Here is a 26,233-nt window from a genome sequence, read left to right as displayed (position 1 = left end):
TAATCAAGAAAGCTATTAGTTATAGCTTGAAAGTATTTATGCACTGACAGGTCATCAGGATCTGATTGTAAGGAGTGTTTGATCCAAAGCAGACATCATCATTTCCAAGCTGCAGAAACAGATGTTCCTGATTTTTTTGTTTTGTTTTGTTTTCACTTTAATCTGATGCTTACGTTCTTTGACTTGTGTGAAAGAATTCTACTATTCTTGGGGTCTGACCACTTTCCAAGTGCTCAGAATGGAGAGTTTACTCCTTAGATAATATTTTCATGGTTTTTCGTTTGGTTTTTTTTTCAAACACTGTGAGAAACAGAGTTGAGATTTCTGCAATTCTATTAATCTGCTTGGTTTAATACAACATTTTGTCTTTCACCTCTTGAACCAGGTTCATCAGCATCAAGACAGAGGTGAGACCTTCCAATGCCAGCTATGCCCTTTTACCTCCTCCCGCCACTTCAGCCTGAAGCTCCACATGCGCTGCCATCAACATTTCCTCAGGACAGAGTCTAAAGTGAAGGAGGAAATGCCAGAAACTGAGGTGAAGGGGTCACCACAGCTAAACAGTGACTCCTGCCCGGGACCACAGAGGGAAGGAGCAGGGCCTGACCTCGCAGGATCAGCATCTGTATCCAAAACACCCAATGTGGCTGGGCAGCCTGGTGGGGGGGTTCCGCCTTTGCTGGTGAAAGAAGAGCCCAAAGATGACCCTGGCACCTCAGCTGCACCTTTTGCTCTTAGCACGGCTGACAGAGCCCCAAGCAACACAAAGCTGAAAGACTCCTCTGACTTCGTGGCCAATGCAGCATCAGCACTATTCAGCCAAGACATCTCTGTCAAGATGGCATCAGATTTTCTTATGAAGCTGTCAGGTAATTGAGCAGCAGCATTGCTGCTTCTACTCTCTTACAGGCTAAGAGACACTTTGTCTTGGTTTTACTAAGTCAAGGAATTGCTAGGAGCAAAAACATTGTAGCTTCTTAACTTATAATTTCCTGGTTTTTTTGATAGCAGAGGTGTATGGTGGAGGGCAGAGGGGAAACAGTGAGAGGAGAAAGGGGTTTTGCTATTTAATTGCTGGGATTAGGAGTGAGAACTGTTTATCCAGGCTTTCATGTTCATTAATATTTACCTTGGTAAATCTCTTGTGATGAATTTTCCAGGCATGCTGAGTACCTGTAGTTTCAGTTTGAAATTACTGAGGGTCACCCAAGTGCTCAGCATGTTCAAAAATTCAGTTTTTAAGTTTTCTGCCTTCACTCATCTGTTAAAAAGGATCAATAAAATATTGCTCACCTTCCTTTTCAAGTAGTATTTGAGGCCTATGTAGTAAATGCATGTGAAGTGTGAATGTTATTGCTTTTGGGTTTTGTTGCTACTATTAAAAGAATAGTAGTCCTAAAGATTTATGTAGAGCTTGTAAAAATTATTATTTTAATTGAAATCCATATCTAATGCCAAACATGTGTTTAGTGCTTTTTCACTTTGAGAATATTGCTGTAAGAATGATATTCATGTGTCACACTCAAGTGTAGAACATGTTTAGGGTGGATCTGTTATATTTTATGTGCTCTTTTATTGATTTGACTGAATACTTCAGAACAGTTGATATGCTGGAGAGGTGTTCTATGCCAAATGTTTTTGAAATTGGCCTTGAATTTTTTGAAGAGAAAGAAGTCAGGAAAAATGTCACTCAAGGAGTTTCTGTTTCACAAGGAGATCTCAGTCCCTATGGGATATTTTAGGCTTTGGAGAGAGAAGAAAACCTTTATAACAGAAAATAATTAGTGAGCTTTCTCCTTTAAATGGAAAGTTGTATTTGAGCAAATTTTATTAACAGATAAACTAAGGAATTAGTTCTGTCTTAATGCCCAGTCTTGGTGAAACCTCAGCGGTTTGTTTAGGAAAATCTTTCTTTCCTCATCATCCCAGATCTTTATACTTCTGGGATCACTGTTCTGTGAGGAATTGATTAGAATGGGTTAATACAAGAAATTGAGACTGAGGCTTCATAGAGCCATCCAGGAAAAGAGAAAACAGCTGAGGGCAAGCAAGAGGTGAATTGGGCTGGCACAAATGGCTTGCTGTGTTGGTTGGAAGAAGCCACAGGACTGCCCCCTGAAAAAAATACTAAATAATCCATCAATATAAGTGACTATTCTGACTGACAAAAAGGAGGCAGGATGAGTCTGTTTGGATTTGCTTGTACATTTCTCTAGTTGAATTTCAAATTTGGATTTGATATGAAATCCATATTACACTGTCCAACAGCTGCCCCACATATGTTGCTGTTCGATGTAGATCTTAAATTCAGGCTGCTGTGCATGAAGAGGCTCTGCACATCAGCAGGGCTGGCCTGGGGAGGGTGGTGCTCGGGATGGCTGCATGTAGCAGGAATGAGAGCAGAGTGCAGGAGAGGTGGGGAAAGCCTGAAAGCTGAGAGAACATGCAACAATTTGGTGTGTGGCTTTTCATGTAGCAGTTGACGGGAAGCTGTTCACAGTTTGGCAGACAGTCATGTTTTCAGTGTCTGCTCTATTGGCATCAGAGAAAGGATACAAATGTACATTATTCATGCAAAAGGCCTATGCAGTTATTTTATGGTGACTTACTAAAGGTCTTGAAACCTGACTTGTATGCACTGTTACCTAGCAACATGTTATAAAGTCGCTGGGGGAGCAAGATGTATCTGTAATTTTGTATGTGCGCATATTTGGATTAAAATGTACTGCCAGTCACCAAGTTTGCCATGCAGGAAGAGCAATGTCAGAAGGAGAGGAATTTCTTTTCTTCTGAGATTTATATTGTTTTACATACATTTGGTTCATGCTTTCCTCTATACCGAGTGCATAAATTTAGAGTAGAACTAATTCTCTTTTAGCAAGTTGTCTGAGTATTAGCAGCAGTTTTGATAGTTCAGCTCTGCCGAACGAAGTTCCTTTGAGTGATTTATTTCTTTATTACTACAGTCTTGTTAGGCCCATCAGAGCTTCAATTATTTGCCCTACCTTTCCAATGATCTAAATCTTTTGACATCTCAAATTGTATATGCCAATTTTAACAGCCAGCACAGATTTTTCGAGACCAAATTATGTCAAAACAACCTAATTTTCTTCTCTGACAGGCCTTGTGGCTAGGAAAGAAGCAGTAGATAGATATATAGACTTTTAGAATTTGGCATTTATTCTTATTGAATATTGATCTTCTAAATTAACATTTAGAGGATGTTAATGCCTATGTTTATTGCTTCTCTTCTTGCTTGGTGTCAATCTGTAAGCTTTCAGTTTCATGGGAAACCTGCTGAAGTCCATCCATCATATCCATGTCTCTCCAGTTTAGAGACAAGGGTGTCACATATGACAGTGTCAAATGTTTGGCACAAGCCTGTTCTGCCCCTGTCCACAGGTGTTGTAGCTCCACCATAAAAAGCCACCAAATTTGTCAGGCGCGATTTGCCCCTGGTGAAGCCACATTGGCTGTCACCAGCCATTTCTTTGTTTTCCATGTGCCATAGCAGTTTCCAGGAGAATGGAGATTATAGTAAATAATAATAAATTCATTGTAATTAGGACCAAAAGTAACAGGATTGTATGGCTGTAAGGTTTAAGTTCGTATTAGGAAAATCTTTCCCAAGCTGAGGTATTTATACCTCTAGAATAGTTTGGATGGAGAGATTGAGGCATCTCTGCCACTGGGGGGATGTAGGAACAGCTGCCTGTCAGATATGGCTGGTCATATATTAAGCAGTAAGATGGACTACATCTGTGTATCTCAATCAGTGGACCATATAATGTCATTCATTAAGCAGTGGCAAGAAATGTTATCTTAACAAAAACAAGCAGCAAGATACAGAGATGCAAACTGGGGGAAAATTTACAAATGTTCGAAGTTTAGGCCTGATTTGGAGTGGGCCAGAGATGAATTATGGAGACATGGTCCAAAACAGTCACTCAGTTGTTTGTTGTTTTTTTTTCCAAAAGGCCCAGGGGAGCTTTAGTTTTAAAGAGATTGAGAAATACTGGTGTAGGTGACCTTTTCAAGACCACTTCATGCCCAATTCTGTGCCATTGCTTGCCAGAAAGATCTTTAGTTATGTGTTTTATGAAATAAGGCATAACACAAATCACCAAATATAAATCTAAAACTTAGACCAAATCTTGATTTTGTTTCCTAGATTCAATTCTCTAGGTCCTAGTTTAAGGTAGGAGAGGATATTAAATTAACAAGAAATTTAAGAGGGTTCTCAGAAACTTTATTCAGATTTTTTTGCAAAGATAATTAGCAGACTCAACACATAAAGAGAAGACTATTTAAGCATGGCCATGTTTTTACCTTCAAATCTTGCTCCTCTGATTTTAGTAGGTCTGCTTGTACACTTTAAATTTTTACAGTATTTTGCTGAAGCAGTGCTTTGTCAGAATGTTTTCCTCCCCCAGTCCATTAATTCCATGTTGAAACTTTATAACAGCATTCATATCTTAACTTAAAGAGTATTTGATTTTCCTGTTTCAAAGGTTTCAGTGGCAGACATCATACAACACATTTCTTTAAATACTGGTGTCCTTCCACCCACTTTTCAGGCTTGAGGTTTTTTTTTTTTCTTCAATAAAAATTTCTTTCACAATGATCCAAACTACAATGGCCAGTGTACCCTAGTGATGTTATTACTGTGCCTACGTTATGTGCTGCAGTAACTTTTAACATTCGGAAATAAATGAATCCCAACACAATGAATGGGATTCTTGCACTATTGCTCTCCATGGGATTCTGTGTGGAAACAGTAATTGGTACACATCCTTCATTGCTGGCCTCTCTCCCCCACCTCTCTGGGTTTAAACAAGTGCATTGCTCCAGCAAGCAGGTCTCTTCATCTTGTGGAGTGGTATCAAGTGTGCCCTGCCTCTGCTGTTCTTTTAATGTTCCCCAAGTTACTTGCATGGAAAACCTTAAAAAAAAGACAGGAGGAAGAAGCAAAAATGCTGAGGGTTTGGGGCTGGCCATCTTAAACCAATTAGAAACTGCTTTCTCTCACTTTGTCCTATCTGCTGTCACTGTCATGTGAGGAGTCAAGTCTTTATTTTGGGAAATAAAGCCACCGTGGGACTTTTGTGACTGTCCAAAATATTTGGGCTTTTCATTTCTGTTTTGTTAGCTGATTCCATTAATGGAATAATGAGAGAGTAAATCATCAGACAGCTACATACAGTATATTAGTAGAAAAGCTAATTAATCACTTAGATTATTTGTTCTGTTTGGCTCTTAAAAATTGCTGCATTCCTTAAAGGTAACACAAGTAATTTGAAATGTTTTATAATTTGCCATTGACTGCGCTGAACTGGCTAGCTTGAACTCTTCAAACAGCTATTTTTAATAAAATAAAAGCATATCCAATTTAATTGCCATAATTGATGTATTTGAGTAGCAAGTTCCAGAGAAAAGACCAGGCTGTCTATATTTGGGATTCATAGTTTATGTCAGAATATGTAAGTGCACAGGACTGGCAATTATTGAGCCATGTCCTTAATTTTAAGAAACTGTGAATTCCATAATGCTGCTGTCAGTGCAAATACCCCTGATGTCATCAAGTTCTCTCTTTGAAGTCTCTCCAGATTCATTTTCCTAGTTTCCATACAGACCTTTAGTTTGAAGTAAAATTCTGATATGCAATATCACATCTACTTAAAACTTGGGCAAATAAAATCTTGTTCTAATCTTTGCTACTGATATATCATCACCGTTATAATCTCTTTTCAGCAATTTCTAGTCTTGCATCCACAGTTTCCCTGCATCCTAAAAATCACACTGTTGTGTTTTGCATCTTGAAAGAGTATGCAGAATTTAGCAAGATAAAGCAGTATAGTATCTGTTCTAATTCAGCAATTTAAAATGCAGAATAACAAACACCTTTTTTTTTTTTTTGTGTACTCAGTCCAATACAACATAAAAGAAGCCAGCAATATAATTCTGGACCATGTCTGTGCTTACAATTTAGTTTTAATGTCTACACAAACTCTTACATTAGTAGTGTAGGACTGGACTAGGCTAATGGCTTCTTTGTTTCCCTGAATACACCATTACTCTGGGCAGAAGTCCGAGTTCATGAGCCTTTCTCTCTCATCTATCCAAAATGGGATTTGAAAACACTGTTAATTTAATCATCTCTGATTGTTTGTTTTGTTTTTTGTTTTGTTAAACAAATATGAAGGCCAGTCTGGTGATATTTCTCTCCCCTGTTTTTGCTCCTTTGTAGTGAGAAGACATTCCAATATTGCAAGTAATTCTTTCTTATCAGCAATAAATTCCTTCTTGCTCCTTTCACTGCTCCCTCTCTTTTCTCCAGTATCCTCACAATCTTACCTGTCCTGCTGCTGTTTTGGTTTTTGCCTGGAAAGGAGGAAATGGTCTTAGCAGGTGCTGCAGCCTTGTTTAGCCTGTGGGAGACTCTGGCTGCATAGGAGACATCTTGGGGTGTCAGGAGGGATGTGTGCTTCTGCACCTGCCTTAGCAATTTGCCTGATTCCTTCCTTCCACTTGGACTAGAACATGGGGAGATTTTGAAGGCATAGTAACAGGACTGGTCATTCTCCTTTGCTATGTCTCATTGTGTTTGACTCCAGCTTTCTAAACACAGAGCATCTCTAAAGATCAGTTTACTTAGCTGGCCTTTCTTAACCTATGCTTGCAGTTTTTAATGTACTTAGGCAATATGGTTTGGAAAACCTACTATTTTAAGTGATGTCCTGAAGCCCAAGGGTGTCAAGTCATGGCATCATTGTATTTGTGATTGTCTATTCTGCCATTGCACTGCTTTGATAAAAAGAAATGTAATGCTGAGCACCCTTGAGTCACGAGCAGCTTTTTCATTGGTAATGCCCATTCTGTCCCTTATAGTCCTATAGGTTAGTTAGGGCAGAGTAGAGAGCTTTAAAATTCAGGTGTAATTGACTGAGAATTCCTAGAAGGGTTAGGTAGTGCATGAAGTGCTCTGGGACATATTAATACTCCAGGGTAAAGGCACTAAAAGGAAATGATAGACCAGCTAGAATATCCTGCCAGAAGAACAGTATTTCTCCTTTTGGGCTACTTACAGTGTATACAGCCTCTGTGTTTAAAATAATTTATCAGCCCAATTGGATTTTAGTCTGGAGGTTCTCCAACAGGTTCCAATACCATAGATTTTTCTCACAAAGCAATTAGCTGACTGGGGGCTGCTTCTGCAGCGTTTGTGCCTCTTTCCTAGTTCTTGAATGTCATAAAATATAAGCCATGTTCACCATGCAGAATGCCAATTCCTACCTGGACATTTCAACTGCTAGAAAAAAAACAGTAGATGACCCAAGTCACACCGTTTATTGACCACAGCTGCCTTCAGGGTGATGTGATGCCCACGGTCATGGGACTGTGTCCCCCAAATACGGCAGAACTGATCTGTCAAAGGCCCTTGGTTCATTTTAACCTCCGCAGCTCAGAGCTTCATCACAGCTCCTTTCAACCCAGACTCTATGGATGCTGTTTCTCATGGCCTTTTTTGTGGCAGAATTTTTGTTGTGGATTCTGTTTTTTCCTTCATGTTTTTCCCTCAGACAGATGGAGCAGTGACCAGCTTCTTGCCAATTATGACTTGTAACATTGAGCTTGGCTTGGAAGTAATCAGCCCATTTTTCCTCATTCAGTTATAAACATTTTGAGCATTTAGAAATCCTCTTAAGTGGACTGATGGAGTTAGCAGCTTCTACCGAGTGTTGCAGATTAGTGGCAGATGCCCAAAGCTTTTCTTGTGGCATTTGGCAGTTTCAGGAAAGCGTTATAACTTTCATCATCTACTTTTGCCAAATGGCTCAAATGGTTCCAGTTGCCAGGAAGATAAAAATCAGCAGTCTGGAAGTTTCTTTGATCTGTGTTTTTTCTGGATATGGAATGGAACAAATGGAGCATTATCCACCGTGCTTGAGAGATTCCTGCCTGTTGGTTTCATTTGCTATGTGGGTTTGTTTTGTTTCCTCATTGTATATTTCAAAATTAAATTGCTGGGGTTTTTTTATTCAGTCTGCAGACAACACATCCTTCATTCTGTTCTCACTGCTGTTCAGAATGAATGTCAATTAAATACAAATTAGGATATGTGTGTGTATCTATTTTTGTATGTAGATAGAAGATACTTTTCCTTCTGGGGAGTAATAATTCTGTCATTAATAATATTCAACATATTCTTTTTAATTTTGGTCTAGTTCTAATTTTTTCTAAAGATTCCTCACTCATGGGATTTTTAAAAACTGGCCATGGCAAACTTTTATTTCCCTTATTTGTAATGTTTTTTTCTTACATCTGTTTATTGTTTTCCCTAAAATGACTAGTGGATGCATCACACTTGCTATTCCCCATGTGTTAGCAATTTTGTCCATAGTTGTGGATCCAAGATGGGACAGGGACAAGAGTGGTGGGGACTTTTGTTGTTTAGGAGTCTTTTTTGTATTGTGGGGCTTTTCCCCCCTCTGAATTTAATGCACGATCTGATAAATGAGACAGCTTGCCCTTTTTTATTTGCCCTTGTGTTTTGAGCTTAATTTACATTAGAATCTGCTTTTGTGTATTTCAAGAAAGAGTAAAAGTCATATTAATAGTAGCAATTGGCTTGAAACTGACCCAGTAGTTGTCTGGTTTTATTTTTTTTTTGCTGAGGGAAGAAAAATGAGACTAATAACTCTTCTAATTTTGTGATTAATCTAGAATTTAAATGGTTTTTAGAAAACATCATCAGTTCAAGGAATGTGCTGTCAGTTAATTAAAGAAATAAGACTCTAGTTCTTTCCTAATTTCTTCATTCCCTCTTCTGTCCAAAACAAAGCAGGTAGAGGCAGAAGCAGTGACAAGGGTAAGAACAACAGTCTGGGTTTCTTTTCCTTCATGTAATACCGCCTAAGGCACACCTTCAGGGCTTCCACTTTGTTGGGGCACCCTGACTTTGTTTTATTTTTCTCATTGGTGAAGTATAATAAACACACAGAGGACACATATCTCATGAAGAGATAATTTAGATGATGTCTGATGTTGTGCTGGTAGATTTGTTATCAACGTGGTTTTGTTTACCATTGTTACCCTGGATGATGGCTCAGAAGAGTGAGGAGGCAGTGGCTCCTGGCAGCACGTGCTGTCACTGCAGGAGGGACATGTGGGGTAGGGACAGAAAGGAAAAGGTGTACAAAGGAAAAGAGGGAAACTTGATTCATTCTGGATCTATCACCTCATGGGGTCAATCAGGCTGGAAAAGACCTCTGAGATCATTGAGTCCAATCCATGACCAAACACCCCCTTGTCAACCAGGCCACAGTGCTGAGTGTAACATCCAGTCTTTCCCTAAACACCTCCAGGGACAGTGATTCCACCACCTCCCTGGGCAGCCCATTCCAATGTCTGATCACTCTTTCTGGGAGAAATTCTTCCTGACATCCAACTTAAACTTCCCTTGGTGGATCTTGGGTCTCCTCTGACCTATTAGAACTTGTCTTCATCTTAGTATGGTTTGAGGTTACCCTGGGATGAAGAGCACAGAGGCTACACCTGCCCTGGGACTGGGTCAAATTGGCTGCTAACTTTTGCCTTGGTGATAAGAAGATTAAAATAAAAATGCTAATTTCTTCCAAAATCATTCCTTTTGATCCTTTTTCTTGTGGTAAGATAATGCAATAAGTGTCTGCCACTGCATACCATTGCACCTAACTCTTGTAATAAGTACCTTGCGTTAGTCTGTGATATTCTATGAATTCTGTTGCATTCTGTTTGTTTATGGATGTTTTTGCCATGGCATATGGTTGTAAACTTACACTGATCTATGCAAGTCTAATATCACCTCTATTTTAAATGGTGGAAGAGTGTAGGCTCACCCAGCCTGTAGTGCTTGCTCTACCTGGCTCATTTTCTGCCCTGGTTCATGGTAGAGACAAGGCTAGGTCCACAGGTTAATGGTTGTTCTCAGTGGGTCATCTTTTCCTCTTCACTCAGACTCATGCTTCCTTTATTTTCTGGGACAAATTTGAATTAATACCTTTTTGAAATGAATAAATTCAAAAGACCTTTTCTTTTCCCCAGTGTTCTCTGAAAGCTCATGCAGACTGCTCTCTCTCAGTTGCACTCAGATCCTGGTGGAGGTATTTTTCATACCAGCATAGCAGCTGGAGTGGCATGTTTTAAAAGCAAAGGACAGCAGAAGGTAATTCAGCAGAGAAGGTTTGGGTCTCTTTGTTTTTGTGGCCATTCATCACCCCAGGTCAAACCCCAGAATAGACTGAGGCCAGGATAAAGAAGACAGATGGAATTTTTTTGTTAGTATCTTAGTAAAGTTAACAGTGACTTGAGAACTCTAACTTGTATTTTTATGGTTTAAAGCATGTTTTAATGTTTCATAGTTCTGCTTTTGCTCTTCTTTAAAAAAATGTAAAAAATGCAAAAGCAATTCCTAGTGCTGCTAAATGTGCCTATAGGTCATGTTAAAAATTCCAGATATAAGGTAAGGTAATTTTTGAAGTGACTAGAACTAATATGTATGTGCACGTTGCTTTTGTAATGGCTTGCCAAGCAACAAGGAGGAAAATCAAATAACTCTGAAATATAGATTGAAAAGATGTGTTGTTTATCGAGTAATGGAGTAGCTTTAAAAATCATTGGCACACCCCCAAAGACAAACATGAAAAATTTGACCTGTGTGGAAATGAACAAAGGCTCCAAGTTGCAAATGTAAGTGTCTGATTCTGATAGAGATGGCAATTGTACCTCATATTTTGGAGTTCAGGTCTCTGGTAGGATGCAGGAATTCAAGTTCTTTAGAAGTTTTGGGAGAGTTGCTGAGAAGGAGTGTGTCTGAGGTAATAAGTCAAAAAAAGTGAGGAGACTGAGAGTAGGTAAGAAGCTGAATTGGAGGAGAGAGTAGACCAAGGGTTTAAGCAGGTAAATGTTGCCAGATTTTGTCAGGCACAGTGCTCTGTTGTCTGTGTTTGTGGAGACAGAAGTGTAGAGATGTGGGAAAAATGTAAACTTGCCAAAGTTAAAGGCACTCATCAAGTCATCTGCTATGTGTTACTGGGAATTTAGAATGATATTTTGGCCAAGAAAAGGTTGTGAAGAGACAGGGAAAGAAGTATCTCTTCATGGTTAAATTAAAAAAATATTAGAATATTTACTTGAAAAATAGTGCAAATTCATTAGCTTTCTGCTTGTCATGCTTCTGCCCATGAATTTATGTTGGCTGGGCTTGGAAGTATTGTTTAGGAGCTGTTCTGGTGTTATCCTTTTAACCAAACACCGTGCAGAGGTTCTGCTGCTGTCAAGGGGTATCGGAAAGACCCTTCAAGAGCAGCATTGCTCAGTGTGTAGATCTTCAGCAGCTCCCCAAAGTCTCCTTACCCTCCTCTGAGGCTGTACAGCTGCTAAGGAGGAGTATTTGAAAGGCATATTTTAAACTTTCTTTCTTTTTATGTATATAGAACTTGGAACAGTGCAGAGCTGTCTTCTGATAATCCCTTAGGTCTCTACTTAATACAGCAACTTTCAGGATTGAAGAATTTGCTATCTTTTCTCTTTTACTCCCCTCTTAGGTTTTCTTTCTTCCTGCTCTTCATATCTTGGCTCTCTTTCATTAATTAAAACCTTAGTATGTTATACCCATGGGCTTTGCCAAATTTGCTTTTATGTGAAATGATGTTTTAAACTTCCACCAAGCCAGTAGAAAACCTACAAACCAATGACTAGGGAAGAGCTTTCAGGAGGAGTAGGGGGATACCAGTGAGAGAATGTTCTCCTGAGCTTCAGCACATGCAGTTGCTGTGTTTCAAAACTGCTCCTTTGTAGAAAAGGTGCAGAAGTTTGTCCCTTGAAGCATGTTTGAGCACAATTTGATGTGTCTGCTGCCTGTACCTGCTCTAGCATTTCTCAGGTTATGGTTTCTTCCTCTAGCTGTTCTAGGATTATGTATTACACTAAGTCTCACTTCTTTCCTTCTCTTAACAGCTGCAAATCAAAAAGAGCCCTTGACTCCTAATTTTAAACTGAAAGAGGAGCCTAAGGATGAAGAAGCTGGAAGTTCAGCCGTGTCTCAGCCCAGCTATGTGTTCAGCCAAGAGCCTGAAGCCTCAGCTCCAAATGTCCCTGAAGAGAAACTCAAGCCACAAGAAGCACAGACAAATGTGATGAGGCAGGATGTGTCAGTCAAGGCAGCATCTGAGCTACTCATGAAACTCTCAGGTAGATATTTCATTTCATAATATTGAATTTATTTTTTTTTTTTGTATATGTTGGCAGGGTTACCTTGCAAGAAGGTAGGTTCAGCTTTACCAGCAAGCCAAGGAGCAATTGAAAAGGCCTGTCTATGAAGTGTCACGTACATGAAACATCTGTTTGGTCTGTAGCCACACTATCTATTTATCTCTACTCTGATTTTCAAATTAATGACTATGGAGTAAGTCAAAAGGATGATGCCTGATAGCTTTTAGGTGCTATAATTTCTTAAATGTACAAAACCATGTTAATATTAATTTATTCACAGGTGTCTCTTCATTAACATTGTAAGAACATTTTTGTACTTTACTGTACCTGACATAGCTTTATAAAATATGACTTCTAAAGCTTTTATTTTTTCTGACAATATATTGTACTTAAAATTACAATATATACTGTTAAAAAAATGTGTAAACTGAGCCAGCTTTCTGCATTTAGCAAGACCACTTGAACTTGCTTACATTGCCTCAGTGATAGATTCTTCTGCCAGACAAGTAGACAGTGTACACACATAGGCAAGGTTAAAGCTGGAGTGAGTCAATTAAAATGTATGTTCTGCTGATTATGATTCGTCTACCTTTCAGAATCAAAGTTTAAGAGAAAGTAAAAGGGTTGAATTCTTCCCTCTGGGATCAAGTTAAGTGAATGATGAAATGGCTTTGAACTTCTAACAGACCAGTTTTTAGGACCAGGACATGAAAGTTGGTCTGGCAGGCTGGGTTTTGTGCATCTGCACCTGAACTGGATCTGATCGATTTTATGTCTTCTCCAAAACTGGAAAGACTTACTTTTTTAATTGTGCCAAAGTCATGCAACAAGTGCTGGTGGGAATGCTTACAGGTTTAGTAACTTCTGACATCCCTGTCAAACCTAAGTGAAACTGTAGGACACTGTCAGCTGTGAATTTGAACTCAAACTTCTATCTGAAAGACTTGAGCTGACTAGGATCTCCCCCATAAAACATGCAATTAATTCACTCCTGTTCATGCCTCCACATTTTAATTTGCAGAAGAATTTGAAGAAAGCCTTCCATGTTAGTGGTGCACAGTGTTTCCCAAGTACAAAGGCTGACCAGAGCACCAGTTTCCAGATTTTTTCTCAGACTCCCAAATACAAAACACTTGGTTATTGGTGTAATTCACAGTTGCTGCTGGTAACTGGTTTGAGTGAGGTGTTTTGGTAACAAAACTTTGCAGCCTAATGAATGCTAAGTTGTGACTATTTTTCTTGGTGCATATAAATTTACATAACTATATTTATAAACAAAGAGCTCTGTAATTTAATGTTTTGTGGAGTACTTCAGAGACATGAGGGTTCTGGATTGTCAGTCTGGAGTTCAGCACTGGCAGGCTGTGTTTAAATAGTTCTATTGCTGCCTAATATGTTAGAATATTTGTGTCTTAAAATACCTGTTTATATGAGAGAAATCCAGTTTGTATTAAACCTTGGTCAAGTCTTCAGCTTGTGTTGGGATCTCCCAGGCTTTAAAGGCTGTAGTAAGAAATACACCAGTGTGACACTTCTCTTACAAGCTCTTAGGGACTGAGCAGTTTTTGCTGACAGTGGTCTTTTTGGCTAATCCATAGTTAGGATGTGAAGAGTGATTTGGATTTACAGAGTCAGTGTTGCTGCCATCAGTATTCCCGCATCAGCCATGGGGTGGGGTTACACCCAGCTTTTCACAGACAGTTTTCAACTTGCACTCCCCTGAATTACCACCTAAGGCAGAAACTAGAGAGGAAAACACTGAGATACAGTTTAATGTAGGACAACTACAAGAGGAAAATCTTAAAATGATTAGCCTCTTTAGTGGTTTATTTGGGTTTCTTTGAATCTTTACCTTATCTGGTAGAATACTCGCATATCAATGTTGGCTTCACAGCCTACTGTAAGTAATTTTGCAGCGTGGTTTTGGTGGCTTAAAAATTAAGTCACTTCATAGAATCATAGAAGGTGCTGCTTTAAGTTTTAGCTTTCATATTTTCCAGATTCTGTACTGCATTAACTCTGAACTTCATATGAGGTGTTATCAAGTTCTCCTCAGAGTTTAGTTAGGCAAAACAATCCTTTTCCAGCCCTAGAACCAAGGACACCATTGCAGCTTCAGGCCCAAAAAGTGTAAACACAACAGATTGAGAAGAGCAATCTGGGAGGGTGGGACTTCATAACCTGAAGCTATAATTGGACATTTAACCCTGAGATGTAAATGTAAATTTATAAAAGTGTGAAAACTCATGACCCATCATCATCTTGGGTGTAGCCTCATCCAGGCTCTTGTACTGCCCACGGTGTATGCTTTGAAGGCCTTTTTAACAAACACCTACTTTGTTCCTTTAACAAGGTTTAGTATCTGTTCTAGGTAGCCTCTCAAGGCATCAGGGGATGTTAAAGATGACAGAATAATTTAGACTGGAAAAGACCACCAAGGTCATTCACTCCAGCCTCTGACTGATCGCCACCTTGTCCTGGGCCACAGCACTGAGTGCCACATCCAGTCTTTTCTTGAACACTTCCAGGGACAGTGGCTTCACCACCTCCCTGGGTAGCCTGTTGCAATGCTTGGCAAACTTTTCTGTGAAACAATTCCTGATGTCAAGCCTGAACCTCCCCTGGTGCAACTTGAGGCCATTTCCTCTTGTCCTGTTTATGGTTGCTTGGGAGAAGAGACTTCCCCAGCTACAACCTCCTTTCAGGGAGCTGTAGAGAACAATCATCTGGTTCCAACCCCCCTGCCATGGGCAGGAACATCTTCCATGAGAAGATACTGCTCAGAGCCTCATCCAATGTGGCCTTGAACACTTCTAGGGATGAGGCATCCACACTTTTTCCTAAGCCACCTCTTGAAATTAAAAGGAAAACAAGAACAAGCTTCCTCCTTTGTCATGGTACTGGAAAGAAAAAAAAAATAGAACGAGTCTGTCTTGATGTTTTATTCTCTGTGGGAATTCCTCAGTCAAGTGCCCTTGTTAGATCTGATATTTTATAATTGGGTTTAAATCAAGCCCTTACAGATTCTCTCTATGCTAGGTAAGGACCGAATGGATTGTGTTCTTGCTTTGTTCTTTTCACTTTCTTCTGCATTATACTAATCACCAAAAACTGTATCACATACAAATTCAGGAGGGAATTTCCAACATAGCAGTGTTGATCTTCCTGCATTCATGACATACATGCTGCTGTTATCCTCTAAGCAAGAATACTACTGATTGTTGCAGCTTCATGGGTGGGAGCCACTCAGGATTTTGGCATAGATCTTGCTGTTTCCTTCTATATGAAAGATAAACTGGTTTATATTTTTCACTGGGAAATCTCTTTTCCCAAACAGAGGTGCTGTGTTGTCAGTTCTTAGCTGTGTAGGGTAGTGGAAAGCACTTCTACCCCAGAGCGTGATTTGGTTTAGTGCATACTGTAAGGTAGGTTTACTCCAAATCCCAGCCCATTGTCAGCCTCCATTTGTCAGCTACTCAGAAATTACTCTAGACCTAGGAAAAGTTAGAAGAATAAATGTATTTTCTTGTAGTAGAACATTAACAGAACATTTGTTAGCTGCTATTGTAGAAGCAGGTGGAAAGAGACAAGAGAAAATCACACACAGCTGTTGTTATGTGTAGTAGATATAATTCGCGCCATTTCTAATATTGTATATGTGATATTGAATATTTGTTAGAGTATACACGTTTATATTAGGATTCCTCCCACCCTCGCAGGCGAGACCAGGTGTATATTGGAAACTGATTTACAAGTAAGAAGGTACAGCTCCCCAGGAGATGGGCCATGCCTGGAGAGATATGGGAACCCCAGGTGCTGATCATCGTGTGAATGACCCGAGATGGATGTCATGGAAATCCTCAGGCAGATACATGTGGATACAGTGTTCCCGAATTCCCGTAAATTTCATCAAGGGATTCAACAAACTCCAAACACTGAATTGTTCTCCCTCATCACCAAAAAAAAGAAAATCTTATTAACATATAAACTCTGAATAGAAGAAAAGACTGATTGCTGAAATCTTGGCCTCAGGCAGAATTTTTCCTATAAAAACCACTTGTGCCAAGATAGAGGTATGTAGGCATGGAGGAAAACCTCTGCTGAGGCTGACTCCTTGTTGCACACCCAGGGCCGACCCCGGGCTCAGCTCTGTTCTTTCCTTGTGGCTGGCTAGATAGAATTTGATTGCAAAATAAATATTTTATTTTTTCATATTAATTTGGCTAGACAAATTTTCATTTATAACAGCCATTTTAATTCTACAAGACAAGACTCTCTCCTTCAAGCTGAAGGGCTCTTTGGACACTTGCTTCTAGCAACATGACTAGAGTTTGGGATCAAGCCCTTTTCTCACACATTACTTTGGAATTTGACTTTTTACACCAGTTCTTTCTCTCCCATGTTCCTTGGGATTCAGGTGTCCTATCTCATGGTTCCTAGACTTGATACCTACTCACACCTCTTCCAAAGGATTATCCAGGCTCAGAGGGCTCAGGTCTCTTGGGCATGTCTGGGCAGAACTCACTTCCACCCAAACGGCCAGGACAAAACTTTCTAACAATCAAACTGCTATTTCAGAATAAATCAAATGCCCATTTGAAAGAAACGGTGTTTGGGAGTTAACAGGCAGAGTTTGAGCAGATTTTCAACCTCCATTCTACAGAAGAAAAAAAAACTACCACTGTGGTATATATGAGTGCACAAAGGTGAGCTGGGAATTCTGTCCATTGCTGAGTCTTGACTGAGACTAGGTCCAGTGGTTAGCAAATAGATTTGAAGAGATAGTGGAGTGGGGCAAATTGCTCTCATCTCTGTTTGGAAGGGTGCCGTCCCTGCAAGATTTTAAATTCCCATAAAATATTGTAGAAAATCAGTTAGAAGAAATGGGAGTAATGTGTTTCAAATACACCTGTTTTTTACATTTTTACCAGTTCTCTTTCATGGAAAAGCTAATTTATTGCTCAAAATGTTTAATTAAGTGGTGCCCTCAATGATTCCTGGTCAGCTTTATACACTCAGTCTTGTAAATTGAAAGGTGCGTTTCAGAGGAGACTGAAATTAAAAATAAATATTTGCATTTACATGCTAATGTTAGAGATGAAAAACTCATTTTCTGCTGAAATTGTCATGCTGCTGATATGTTTGGGGCATGTATTAGCTTTCAGAAGCATATAATGTTTTGTCTTCTTGTCTAAAAATGAGTGTATAGGTGGAAGAGTATAAAATCTATCCCAGGTGCTAGCACTTTTTAAGTAATGTTTTACCCAGGGACATTAGCATGTCCTTGCCTTCCTTAGAAATGTTTTCTGAATCACATTTACCTTTATTTCACATGTATCTTATTTTTGAAATATGTTCATTTTGCATGTAACTCAGGTTGTTTTCTTCCTTTCTTTTTTCTGTGGGTCAGTTTCCCATGTATTGTACATCTCCTGGTCAGCCCAAGCAGGTGCATCACATTTGTACTCTTTGGTTCCTTTGGATTTTTTGTTCTTCAATCCTCATTGTTTTCTTGTAATACACCAGTACCACCAAAGTGTCTTAATTTTGGTTATCAATACATGCAGTTAGTGCAGACTTACTTCATGACCTCAGCACACAAAGTGAGGTCCTACCTACAACTGAGTCCAAAAGCATTCCTGATCAACTCCATTTATTACCAGCTAATTATATGATAGTTCCTCTTTTGGAACAACTGGTTATTACAGGGGAGAAGTGTGATGGAGGTTTTGGCATTTTTTTGATTAAGCCTTTACCCACTTAAAAGTGTTTATGGCAATTTTGTATTTCATGCCTTGTTGTTATTTTTTTTGACACTGTATCATACATTTAATTGAAATCACATGGATTAGAACAACTATTTCAAAATAATGAAATAAGGAGAAAAGAATGATAGTACAATTCTAGCATAAAGTAAAGGTCAGAACTAATCTTACTGCATATTTATTTTCCACAACATTGTGGACTGCTCTGGGAAGTGCCCATGTGAAGTTAGGCTGCTGTCTCTGGAGATCCCTGCTGCTGGTACCTTGTGAGAGTCCCTGCACCTGGATTGATTGCAGGAGAGTGGTCAAGGCTTTCATCCCTGCTTCGAAAGGGATATTGGGCAGAGAAGGGAAAGTACAGGGAAGTCTTTTGTTCTTTGGGGCTTCTGTAGGAGCCCAGAACGTAAATGGGGAAGTGTATTATCCGAAATAAGACTTTTTCTTTGTGGGAAGTAGAGTAATGGCAAACCATGGCAAGTCACATTCCCAGATTAAACCCTGCCACTAGCCAAGTGGGTTTTGTTGGGGCTTTTTCTGGTTTTGGTTTTTTATTTTAACCAGGTTCTTCAAGTAGGGTCTTGCAGGTAAGCACCATGTTCCTACCATTTAAATGGAAGGGGCAGCTGATGTCTGTCACAACTCTAATTAGTCTATGGCTTTAATTTGTTCCATTTTTTTCCCCTTGGATCACATTTCTGTGAAGCAGCTTGTAGCTGCAAAATTCTGTAACATGGGAGTTCAAATGTTCCACTTTAATAAATGAGCCACTTCATGATATTTTTTTAATGCAGGATCCTGTTACATTGATTCATTGACATAGTCTTATATAAAACAGCAGTTTGAAAAAAATACTAGCAAAATAAAGCATCAAGCACAGTGCCCTAGGGAACGTCAGATGTTCCTTGTTGTGTCTCTGTAGCAAAACCTTCAGGGCTTGCCAACTGTTCCCTACCTCTGAGGTTTTATTTAAGCTGTTTTAGGGCATGTTTATTTCTAGCAAATCAGAACAATTAGCATAACAAAATGCCTGATTCTCCATGCTGAAAGCTTTTGAAGTTGGTACAAGTTGACCCACTATTTATCCCTGTCTGCTTCATTGTGGAGACTGGTACATCAGTCCAATTTATGAGACATATGGGAAAGGCTTTCTTCTCTAGATTGATTCATAAAGTTGATTTGTAAAGCTGATGGGCATTTCAGCAAATATGAGCAACTTCAAATTTTAGTAGTGAAGTTTTAGTGTGAAGTTTAGAGTGAAGTTTTAAGTAAAATGGTGGGAAGAAATAGGAATGATTTAACAAGTATTCATTTGATTTTGGCAATGCAAAGTTATTGGACAGCTGTTGTGTCAGCCAAAGCAATATTTACTGCATGACTTGTGTTTTTTTATGAAATCTATCCCTTTTCTTGACTTAAATCTATCCCTTTTCTTGACTTCTATCTCAATAGGAAAAGCAGTGTGCTGCATTAGGAAGGGTACGTTCAGTGTCCCCTCCAGAGCATGTGAGTGCTGCATGGAATCACAGAATGGTCTGGGACAGAAGGGACCTTTAAAGGTCATCCAGTCCAACCCCTCAGCAATGAGCAGGGACATCTTCATCAAGATCAGGTTCCTCAGAGCCCTATCCTACCTGACCTTGAACGTTTCCAGGGATGGACCATTTACCACCTCTCTGGACGACCTGTTCCCATGTTTCAACACTCATATTGTAAAAAATTCTTCCCTTATATATAGTCTGAATCTACCTTCTTTTGGGTTAAAACCACTGTCTCTTATTATATTACAACAGGCTAAACAGCCTGTCCTCACCTCTCTCACAAGGCTGCTGTAAGGTCTCCCTGGAGCCTTCCCTTCTCCAGGCTGAGCAACCACAGCTCTCTCAGCCTGTCTCCACAGGGAAAGTGTTCCAGCCTTCTGATCAGGTCCATCAGATCATGGCTTCCATGTGCTGCAAGGCATTGGGGGAGCTGAGCCTGTTCAGCTTGGCACAGGGGAACGAAAGGCCAATCTAATTGCAGCCTGCACCTACTTGAAGGAAACTTAGAAAAGCAGTGGAGTTAAACTGTTCTCCCTCCTGGCAGATGGTAAAAGAAGGGGGAACAGCTGCCAGCTACAGTTTGGGAAGTTCAGAGTGGACATTAAGAAAAAATACTAGTGCTGCATTAGAACAAGTCTTACCTTCCTTTTGAAAGTTCTGCAAGATGAACCTGCAGCTGGCCTAGTGCTGAAGGTTTATGAAATAATTTTGTTTAGAGGGGAACTCCAGGGTCATCTATTGCAGACCTTTGCTCACAGATGGTCAAGCCAGGCAGGCTGCTGAGGGTTTTACCAGGTTTAGAATGTGTTCAGAGATGGAGAACCTAACCTCTCTCAGCAATGTTTGTCAGCATTTCCCCATCCTGATGGGAATTCTTTTTATTGTATTTCTAAACAGAATTCCCCATGTTCCATCTTGTCTGTTGACTCATACGATCACTGTGCATTTATGAGAGAAATCTGACTTGAGCTTCTCTGCACCTTCCCTTTATTCCTTAGAGAGCTGTTGACAGCAATAAAGTGTCCCTTTAGTGTTGTTTTCTTGAGGCTGAACAAACCCAGTTCTCACAGCTGATCTCCTCTTCTGTCTTGCAGCAGTACTCTGACAACCTCAGTTGCCTTCCAGTGAACATGCTCTGGGGATGTCAGTGGCTGTCCTGTACTGGGGAGCCCCAGATAGGGCACAATACCCTAAATGCAGCCTCATAAGTGCAGAACAGAGGATAAGAATCCCTTCCTCTGTTTGATGGCTGCAGATCTGATAATGGGGCCCATAATAGGGTTGGCCTTGGGTGCCACAAGGGCAGTTTGCTGACTTGTGCTCAATTGGACCTGGATTGTGATAGTCCCAACTTCCAGAGAGTTTGAATAATGTCTTTCTAGAACTTGCCAGCCTCTGTTCTAGACTGTAGAATGTGCTGTCTGAGACTAAATTCTGGAAGTACTGCTGCATGTTATAGAGGTGACACTGTCAGGCCTTCAGGGATAAATGTTGTACCCTGAGATGTTAGGGCTTTTAGGCTTTACTCAGCACAAGAATTGTTCAACATTTCTGCTGTTTTAGGTTTGGAGGGGCTTTTTAGCAAGTATCACTACTTTGTGATTCCTTGCATCTGGAATGCCTGAGAACCTGAAAACTGTGGAAGAAATTGCTTCCTCTTGGAATGAGCCTGTCCAGCACTCTATTTTTCATATCTGATGTGGAAAATTGTCTAGGATGACATTCATTAAGGCTTTTGTAGATAAGATGATTAAAAGTCACACTGCTCTGATGGCCTTCTTTACAGCCATCTCTGTGCCTTGATAAAGTACATCTATGTATAAAATAGTTTCCTGTTATTTTGTTAAGGTGTTTCTGTATCACAAAGTTAATAGCAGAAAAAGACATATTGGGTGATTTAGTTCATCTTTTGCCCTATGAAGTGTCTCAGCACTGCTGTGCTGTTATTATGAGCCTCACCCAGGTTAGTTTTGAATGAATAGCAGACTGTGTTTTGGAGATCATGGTCTTGGATACATCTGAGCTATTTGAGTCTCTTTAGCCCATAGAGTTTGCTGTACTATTATAGAAATCTGACCTGAAGAAAAAACCTGACTCTCATATACTAACTTCATATTCTGATACATTACAGATTATTTAACCAGCTCACCTACTAGGTCTCTTATAAAAGTCAAAGACAAAATGATAGAGTTATTTAAAGCAGGAGACTTTTTTGTGTACCTATACTTGACTTGAAAAACTTTAGCTGTGCTATAACCATGTGAGATACCTATGTAAAGAAATAAGGGCTATCACCTTACTCCACAATGAACAGCACAGAAGGAAAAATAATTCGCAAGAAGCTGGAGTTTGACTGCCTATATGGTGAGACAGGTATGGGCATAACCTTAATTATAGTGTTTTGCCAGCACAAGACCTAGCACAACAGGGTTTTATGCCTATGATTGCTGCTTGTGGGACAGACTGACTGTGTTTCCCTTTCATTATCTCTTGTAAAGTTATCAGAAGCCCTCCTTCAGTCTTCTCTTTGTGTGTTTGCTTTGGGGATTTAGAGTAGGACAGAATTCACATTTGGCAGGGACATTCTGTCAGATCAAAAGGGTGCAGTTGGAAAGATAAAGGTCAGAGGAAATGATCAAATATGTAGATGTAGTTAGGGCAATTGCAGTGCTCGCTGATGGTGAGGGAGAGAACGTCACTGGTATTGCTTGACTCTTGCCTTAGCTGGGGTCCTATCAGTTTGTCTGATACAAAAGCATTTGCAGGACAGGGAACTAAACTGTGTGGAGCAGGAACAGAAATAGAAAGAATATTTTAAAAGCAGAGAGAGCGGCAAAGGTCAGCTTGACTCTACACCTAAATTTGGCAGCTGGATGCAGAGCCCAGTCCGTCAGACATCTGAAGAACTCATTTGTTTGTGGAGTTACCTGAGCTTTTGATTGACACTGTTTGACACTGTTACCTGATGCATTCCTTTGCTGCTCTGTGTTCACTTTCAATGCACAGCATGGTATTTTTACACTTTTTAACACAGATGCAAGGTTCTGTGGTTTTATAATAAGAAAATAATGGAAGCTTTAAACAAAATTTTAAAAAGAGAAAAATCTTCTTAACAGGGCAAAAAAAAGGCATTATGATATTTTGACCTAGTCTTCAGCTGAGAATTCACTATAAAAAATTCTGAAGTCTGAGATGTATCTGTGGATAGTAGAGGGTAAAGATTTTTATCAGTGTTTAGATGTGTCTTTTAAAGGTCAAGAAATGTCATAAAAAAAGATTGAAAGCACTTCATGTAAATTGTTCCTGGAACATATCCAAGTGGCATTTATCTCCTGGCTTCAATTTTTTTTTTTTTTTTTTTTTTTTTCTTTAAGAGCTGTAGGAAGTAAGGCTACTCTTTCTCTACTCCAGGAATGTGGAGAGAGGCAAAAACCAAGGTAATGAAAGAGGACTTGGTGATAACATATTCGTTTAATTTTAGGTAGAATGCTTATGCCTTCATGATAAAGGGATTCTGTCCATCTTTTGATGAAGGGGACAACATGACACCAACCAGCTGAGGAAGTTGAAAGCATTTTTGGGGATAACCAAACCATGTTTTGATGCCTCTGAGATCCATTGTAATATTGGGTAATTGAAAATGAAAGGCCTGAATCTTTCACACTTGGAATAAAATCTGTAAAGCTGACACACTCACACATGAGTTAGAAAGGATGGGAAAACCAGAGCAAACAAATTTTGTTGGAATGATTCGTTACCTGGATGTTCCTTGTGGTATTTAACTCTGTTCATGCATGTATTTACAGTCTTGGTTCTCCAGACATATTGCCTTTTTTATGTTGTCTCTGGGATTTCTAGAACTTGGCTTCTAGACTATGGTTTTGTTTGCTATAGACCTGGGACACTGGAGAGGAAGGCAAGGAGGGGATGATATGGACTTAAGAAAACTGTTCATTAAGGTTAATGGACCTTGTAATGCATGAGGGAATATCTGTCAGCCTTGAGAAAAGCATGAACCTCAGAATATTCCTCTCATCTAGAAAGCTTGTGCAGGTGTAATGAACAGGTTCTTCACATGGTTGCCTGGAATTTTCCATAAAAGAGAAAGACAGGAGAAGATGAGGTTTCTTCCTCTGCCCCTATCCCCATACTGGTACTTCTGACTGTCAATGCTGGTACTTCTGCTGAAACAGAGTAATTTGGAGTTTGTAAGAGGCCTTCAGTGGCCACTTCAGGAGAGCTGGGGTGGAGCTGCAACTTCATTTAATAAATAGAAACAAAGCTAGTGTCATCATACACACAGTATTCATAGAAAGTGATGTAACTCTCATATTTGCAAACATGCAACTGTTTTCTGCTTTCTAGTTTGAAAAATTATTTTCAAGAGCTTGCTTCTATTTATAACAGCCAGAAGAATACTGAGGCTGTCAGCTGCTTGCTTTCCTTCCCATTTGCAGGGATGCGGTACACAAATTATAACTTGGTAATTGTGATTTCTGCTTTGAGCACTCTGAAAAATTACTGCCTAATTAAATAATTATGGCAGTTGTTTATTCTTTTTTATTTATTATTTTTTTAATACATATTTACAGCCGAGAGTTTCAAGGAAATCCAGATGGTGAAGATAAAGGAAGAACCGATGGAAGTTGACATCCATGACTCGCAGGCTTCGGTGTCACCCAGCCAAGCCGGCCACAGCGTTGGCTACAGCACTTTATTGGGGCGGGACAGCAGCGAGCACATCCAGAAGGCACCCGAGGGCCGTGTGCTCCCAGAGAGAAATCTCTTCAGCCAGGACATATCAGTGAAGATGGCATCTGAGCTGCTCTTCCAGCTATCAGGTAAATCCAGTGCAAACTGCTCAATAGCTGAAGTTAAAGAGCAAAACCAGATATTTTTTTTGTGTAACCCCAAAGTTCTATGAAACTGTGAGATCACCAGAGCTGAAAACTAATACTCACACTTGAAACACAGAGGCCTTGCCAAATGTCCCCCATAGCCTGCATATACTTTTAAAGCACTGTGGCAGCCAGGTCTCGCAGTATTTCAACCGAGTTGGAAAAGCCAGAGTTCAGCTCCTGTATTTTTGAAAGCTAATTAAATAATTTGTGATGACTGCTTTGATCCCTGTAGAGAGGAATCTGCAGATGGCAGTAGCTGGTCTAAGTGGCCAGTGGCTGCAGGATGCAGCTCTCCTGGGGCTGCATTGCCCACTTCCCTTGGCAAAGAAGGTGAATATCATCTGTCACCCAAAGGCAGTGGGACCAGCAGTGGGTTCAATGAACACTTGTATTGCACACTCTGCATGGAGCTCTAACGCTGACATGTGGAGCTGAAAAAACTTGTTGGGTATTAATTTAAATAAAGTCATGCCCATTCTCTAATAATGCTGGAAACCATTCACCCTAAATTACCCTGGGTTATGCTATTACTTGAAAGCATTAAAATAATTCTCTGAATAAAATTTGATAGAGAATATGTGGCATATACTAATCACAAAACTCATGTGTGTTTCTTTGCAGAAAAGGTGAGCAAAGAGCACAACCACAATAAAGATAACACGATCAGAACTACAGCCAGGTAAGTACAGCTGTGGTTACCTGCAAAACTGCACTTTTAATAGCACTAAATAGCATTGCCTCCTTTTGCCTTGTGAACTCAAACCTGTCTTCTTCTTGCAAAAATGACCTGATAGTACAAATGTAAGATATTTCCATGAGTAATGGAACCCATATCTGAAAAGCTACAACTATAGATCTGATTGCTTAGGGTTCATAAGTCAAAAAGGCCCAAAAGGCTTTTGTCTGTTCTCTGATCAAGCAGTCAAACATCATTTTAAGGATTATTTTTTCTATTTTTTTCACTAAAAATTGAAGCTTAAAAGAAACTGCATAGTACATGCAGTGCTTGAGGGAATACCAGACTGACCAACTGGTTTTAAGACATGGACCAATGTAAGAAGAGGTGATTTTGATTGTTTTCTGTCTAACTAGATTTCTTTAGAAAATGTTCAATTTAGTATTTCTGTCATCTTAATACATTCTAGAGATGAGTTTTTTAAAGTCAGACTGTAAGACAGTGCTAACAAAATGTGTTAAAGATTACAGTTATATTATTATAATAATTTAAATTAAGTAGGAGTTAAAAACATGATCCTATTGCGGCCTGTGCTGTTAAACAAATGTGCACTTTACAGTACTATGGCTGCGAACAAGCCCACAAGGTGTTTATATATCCATGGGCAGCAAGGTGTCCCTATGGGAGGATATAAAGCTCTTATACAGTAAGTGGTATCTAGAATTGGTAAAGACTTAGGAGCCCTTGGTAGGGTAGGAGGAGTAGTCAGGAATTGGCAAGGATATATTTATTTCTTACCTTAAAGTTTCCTAAGTGTTGTGGATGGGTTGCAGGCTGAGAACACTGAAGTGATGAAGAGTTCATTCAAAGATAGAGTAAGAGCTTCTTGCCTCTGCAACCCCTTTACAAAAGTTCTCAATGCTAACTTATAACAACTTTGTCCAGACAGAATGGAAAAGCATTTCAATTGCAAAGAAAAGGTCTCTGAAACACATTGTACTTAAATTTCTAGGCCTATCCAATTCATTCATGGTAGCTGCAATAAATAACTTGTTTTTAATAAACTGACCAGCTCAGAAAATGTACATTAGGGACTTCTTG

General features: G+C 39.6%; 1 protein-coding gene across 11 annotated transcripts in view; it reads left to right on the top strand.

The window, feature by feature from the left end:
• The window catches only part of ZNF827 (zinc finger protein 827), a 114,875-nt gene that overhangs the window by 53,099 nt on the left and 35,543 nt on the right, over nucleotides 1–26,233 (top strand). For all 11 annotated transcript variants that reach the window (XR_004148241.3, XR_014955199.1, XM_085579195.1 and 8 more), the window contains 4 exons: nucleotides 386–869; nucleotides 11,998–12,231; nucleotides 24,148–24,396; nucleotides 25,078–25,135. Coding sequence is in view for 9 of the 11 variants with exons in the window: in XM_085579195.1 (XP_085435321.1) it covers nucleotides 386–869; nucleotides 11,998–12,231; nucleotides 24,148–24,396; nucleotides 25,078–25,135 (1,025 nt within the window). In the remaining 2 variants the exon portion in view is untranslated. The remainder of the gene's footprint in view (nucleotides 1–385; nucleotides 870–11,997; nucleotides 12,232–24,147; nucleotides 24,397–25,077; nucleotides 25,136–26,233) is intronic.

The sequence above is a fragment of the Lonchura striata genome, chromosome 4 (assembly GCF_050655825.1).
Source record: "Lonchura striata isolate lonStrDom1 chromosome 4, ASM5065582v1, whole genome shotgun sequence".
Taxonomy (NCBI): domain Eukaryota; kingdom Metazoa; phylum Chordata; class Aves; order Passeriformes; family Estrildidae; genus Lonchura; species Lonchura striata.
Note: the sequence above shows the minus strand (reverse complement) of the source record. Positions and strands in the feature narration are given on the sequence as shown.